At 62.9% G+C, this 4,697-nt stretch overlaps 1 protein-coding gene across 1 annotated transcript; it reads right to left on the bottom strand.

Annotated features, from left to right (window-relative positions):
• Positions 1–2,454: 2,454 nt before the first annotated feature.
• LOC132478575 (carbonyl reductase [NADPH] 2-like) lies at positions 2,455–4,363 on the bottom strand. The gene is given in 9 exon segments (XM_060081815.1): positions 2,455–2,558; positions 2,655–2,772; positions 2,994–3,058; positions 3,181–3,280; positions 3,353–3,393; positions 3,443–3,445; positions 3,491–3,644; positions 3,749–3,846; positions 4,309–4,363. Coding segments are annotated over 9 exon segments (738 nt in total).
• Between the last annotated feature and the right edge of the window lie 334 nt (positions 4,364–4,697).

Here is a 4,697-nt window from a genome sequence, read left to right as displayed (position 1 = left end):
CTGCGCGCGACGGTCCGGGAGGGCGCGGGGCGGGGCGGGACGCGGTGGGCCAATCGCAGGGCGGTGTCCTGGCGAGGGAGGGAATATTCAAATAGCGGCTTCCCCGCGGGGGCGATTGGCCGAAAGGAGTGGGCGAGGCCGGGGCTGGGCAGGCTGGGTCCCCGCTGGACTCTTGGGCGGGGTTTTTCAAACTGCCCTGTGGTGATCCTTCGACCCGGAGTGAAATAGGTTTAGCGGGCCCCGCTAGCATATTTCCCCTGCCAAGATGATTATTACAAAAAAACAGATGTGGTAATTAATACGTGAAATTAATACGTGGTAATTAATACGTAATTATACGTAGCTGTACGTGAAAGAGATCTCAGGGCTAACATCTTTTTCTTTTGTTTCTGAGAAGAAAAGTTTGGCAAAAAGGATCACATGCTCCTCTCCCCCAGACCTGGGAGTAGCTCACGCAGGCTCACTTGTGCTTAGAGGGAAAGGTTTTGGACAACCTAATAAGCCTGAAAAAGAGGCCAAGGCCAACAAAGGTGCGCTTTAGCCTCAAAGGGAGTTGAAACGCTGACTCACCCGACCAACCCACAGAAGGCCACCAGGACTTTAAAAACTTGGATAGGATGGGAAGGGATAGGCTTAGGGTCATGGGGTACCCAGTGGCCAGCAAGGGCAAGCATTGCTTCCTGCAGCTTTAGGGTCAGAGATATATGTGTGCTCACGTGTCCATGTGTGCATTGGCTCCTCCTGTAAAAGCTACTTTGTTCTGTGGGTCATGGTGAGAAAGTCTAGAAACACTGCCCTTGAGGACCTTCTGTGGACAGGAGTAAGGAAGTGGTGATTGCAGGGCCTCTGGGTCACTGTGGCTTTGGGCCCAGAGAGGTGGACAGTCTGGAGGAGAGGGTGGCTGGGGACAGCAGGAGGCACAGGTTTGAGAAGGCCCTGGAGGATAGCCAAGTGAGTCCTCCCTACCAGATCTGGCACTGTGGTGCAGCCGACACCCTCTAGGCACTGGGCAAACCCTGCCTTCTGCTCCTAACCTTGGACCCTGCCGTCTGCCTGCCAGAAGCCAAGGGGAGAGGGGGAACAGCCCCCAGCCTGTCCTTACTGAAAGGGACATCTGCTTAGGTCCCTTCACTGGCTTTACCTGGCCCCCAGAATGGTGTCCAAATCCTTTCACTTGCCCCATGATCCTCAGTGGACCAGCTGGACTGAGCCAAGCCTGCTTTGGCACAAAACTTGCTCTGGGAGGCCCTGAGGCTGCTAGAAGTGCCCTCAGCACTCCCCATCCCTGCAACGTGCCCTTTGCTCTCTCAGCCCAGTGGTACCATTGCCTGGAGGGCCCCACCCCAGCCCCTCATCCCTTGCCCCCTTGCCCAGAGTTGGACACTGCACCAGTCCAGCTGACTGACCACCTCAGGCCTCATCACACCCACACTCAGAAGGCATGGGTCATGTGGAACCTGACCCAGGTAGCACAGCTGAATCCCAGCAGGGCCTGCAAAACCCTCCAGCTGCCCCAGCTGCAGGGCTGTTTTGTCTGGAGTCAGGCTAGGGACAGTAGGTAGAGCAGCAGCTGTGGATCCTTCCCCAGCTGGGGCTGCCCTCTCATGGGTGGTCTTGTGGGGGAAGGTGTGCCCCAAGGCAGAGCTGGTTGCTCAGGGTTGGATAAGCTATAATGGTCCAGCACGCGGCCCCTCACGCCGGGGGCTGAGTGCTCAGTCCCATCTTTCCTAGGGATAGCCTATGGTCCAAAGCATCTCCTCGCAGCTCCTCAGACCCTCTACCCTCTCCGGCCGGCGGTAGTGGGGGCTGGGGGGGGCATGCTGGGCTGAAGGGCGGAGCCAGAGCCTCAGGGAAGGAAAGGTGGCTGCACGCTGCCCTCTGCCCTCGGCCCAGAGAAGGTTGGGTGTTGCGGTAAGGGCGTGGACACGAGGAATCTTCTTGCAAGGAATCTCGGCCCTTCAGCTCAAGGGCAGGGTCAGCGGTGGAATCCGGCGGGCTTCGGATCTGCCCTCTCTTTACTTCTTCGAAGGTTAACCGGTGCCCCCCAGTCCCTGATCCTCCCCTCCCCAGCCTCGCGGCGTGCCCAGCCAGAGCCCTGGCACGGCTAGCTGCAGGAGAAAGGCCTCCATTTAATTAGGCAAATCCACTCCAGCACAGCTGAGGACACAGTGGGTGGGGACGACAGGGGCGGGGTCTCCTGGCACGTGGGTGTGGATGCGGGATGGGCTGGTGGGGCGGAGCCGCGGCGTGGCGTGGAGGTGGGGCCAAGCCGCGGGGCGGGGGCAGCAGGCCGGGCCGTGGGAGATGCGGGGAGGGTCGGGGCGTGGGCGTGGATGGGGCCAGGGGCGTGGTGGGCTGGTGGCCTTGGCGGTCTGGGGGCGGGGCGGTGGGGCGTGGAAGCGGGGCCGGGCGGAGCCGAGCACCATCCCTCTGGCTGCCCAGAGCACTGCGCTCTTAGGAGGCCAGGTACCCGGCATCCACAAAGATTCCCGAGCCGCTGGTGGAGGCGCTGCGGTCGCTGAGCAGGAAGAGGATGCTGTTGACCACGTCTTCCACCTCTGCGGCGGGTGGCGGGCGGGGTCAGCACGGCTCGGCCCGGCTGTCTGGGCCCGGCCGCCCCAGCCGCGCCCGCCACTCCACGAAGCCCAGCTGACCTGCAAACTGCCTCAGCGGGTGGCGCTCCTTCAGCTTCCGGACGAACTCGGGGTAAGACGAGGCTTGCTGGCCCATGGCGGTCAGCACCACCGTGGGGTTTACCGAGTTAACCCGGAGCTGGGGCCGAGGGGCCGGCGGGGCGGTCTCAGCCGGCGCACAAACCCCGCCCTCACAGACCCCACTGAGCTTGCTTACCCCCTGGCGCCCCCTACCCCCGTTTTCATCCCCAGCCGCCGCCTTGCCCACCACCCGCCAGCCCCCACCTCACCCCCATCCTGCGCCTACCTCGTGCCTTCCCAGGCCGGGGCCCCTGGCGCCCCCAGCTCCCCCATGCCTACCTTGTGCGGCCCCAGCTCCATGGCCATGGCTTTGGTCAGGATGGTCATTGCACCCTTGGTGGAGCCTGTGGGGAGAGGGCAGCACTGAGGACCCTTAAGGATTCAGCCCACTTTGCATGAGGCCCAGCCCGGGAGCCCAGCTGCTCCTGCATGGAATGGGGGCTCAAGGCTGGGCAGAGGGACTCACTGTAGGCAGCTAGGTTGGGAAGGGTGACATGGGCCGCCATGCTGGAGACATTCACGCTGGAGCCAGGCACTCCGTGGCTGATCATGCCCCGGGCCACAATCTGGAAGCCAAGAGAGGGGGCAGCCTGACCCCACTGCACCCCCGCTTGGGCCACATCCTCCCACTGGCTCACCTGAGACACCTGGAACACAGCGCAGTTTCACACTGAAGGACCTGGGGGTAGAGGGTACAGTCAGACAGACCATGGCCACGCCCAGTCCACTTCCTCAGCAGCCCTCTCCCCAGTCCACCTCCTCTCCTACTCCTCAGCTGTCGAAGGCCTCCTTGGTGGTCTCCAGGAAAGGCTGCAGCAGCGGCATGGTGGCATTGTTCACCAGCACGTCCACAGGGCCCACGCCGCCCAGCGCCCGCTCCGTGGCCTCCCAGTCACCCAGGTCCACGCACACGGGCTCTACCCCGGGGCCCTGTGGGAAGGCATTGGCCAGTGACCAAAGGGGGCGTCCTGGCAGGCTGGTGAGGCATCCCGGAGGGTCACAGGCCTGGCCCATGGTGGGGCTGCACACCTCACCTCCTTGGAGAGGCTGACCAGGTCGGCATTGGCACAGCTCACAGCCACCACTCTGGCTCCTGAGACGTGCAGGGCCTTCATGGTGTCCCACCCGATCCCTGCAGGGGTGCACAGGGCAGCCAGATGGCGCAATATGTCTGGGCCAAGGCCGCGGGTGGGGGCAGCAGATTTGCTGCTCAGGAAAGAGCGGTGAGACAGTGCTGGCCAGGGGGTGGTGGCCCAGGGGTCAGGGGTCCGGCCAGCCAGGATCCGGCCAAGGGAGGCCCAGAGGGCAGCCCCTTCCTGCTGGGCTGAGGGAAGAGGCCTTGGCTGTGTCCCCCCATCTGCCCAGACTGATTCTGAGAGCCTCCCTCGCAGTAGGGCTCTTGCATTGACCAGGGAGAGGCTAGCATCCTGTCCCAATGGGGCCTGCTGGGTGGTAGGGAGCAGTCCAGGCCCAGATCAGCCGGCTCAGGCACAAAGGGACTTGCAGGCCCCAGCATGGGCCTGTGAGCCTCTGGGTCTGGCCACCTTGCTCTCTAACCTCGGCCCCTCACACACCCCACCTGCCTCGCTCACACCCATCTTTCCCTGCCCCATCACCAGGGCCCGAAGGCCACTGAAATTCAGCAGCATGGTGCCAACTCCCAGCCTCTGTACAACAGGAGGCGAGGGCGTGGGGGGTTTATAGGCCTAGGATGGGGCAGGCTGGGTGGCTAGGCAAGTTTGTGTGTGATGGGGGGGCGGGGGCTGGCTGGAGGAGGGAAGACTGGGGCCACTAGGCGGGGCCAGGCATCAGTGCAGCTTCTGCTTCCTTGTTCGCAGAAACCTGTCTCCTTAGAAGGGGCCACCGTCCTCACCCACAACCCAAAGGTTCCAGCCAGAAGCGCCATCCTGGGTTTTGGAAAGGAAACTAAAAATAAACCCTGGGGTGGGGAACATGCCCCTTCCTGGCTGGCTGGGGGCAGAT

Source organism: Mesoplodon densirostris, chromosome 18 (assembly GCF_025265405.1).
Source record: "Mesoplodon densirostris isolate mMesDen1 chromosome 18, mMesDen1 primary haplotype, whole genome shotgun sequence".
Classification (NCBI taxonomy): domain Eukaryota; kingdom Metazoa; phylum Chordata; class Mammalia; order Artiodactyla; family Ziphiidae; genus Mesoplodon; species Mesoplodon densirostris.
Note: the sequence above shows the minus strand (reverse complement) of the source record. Positions and strands in the feature narration are given on the sequence as shown.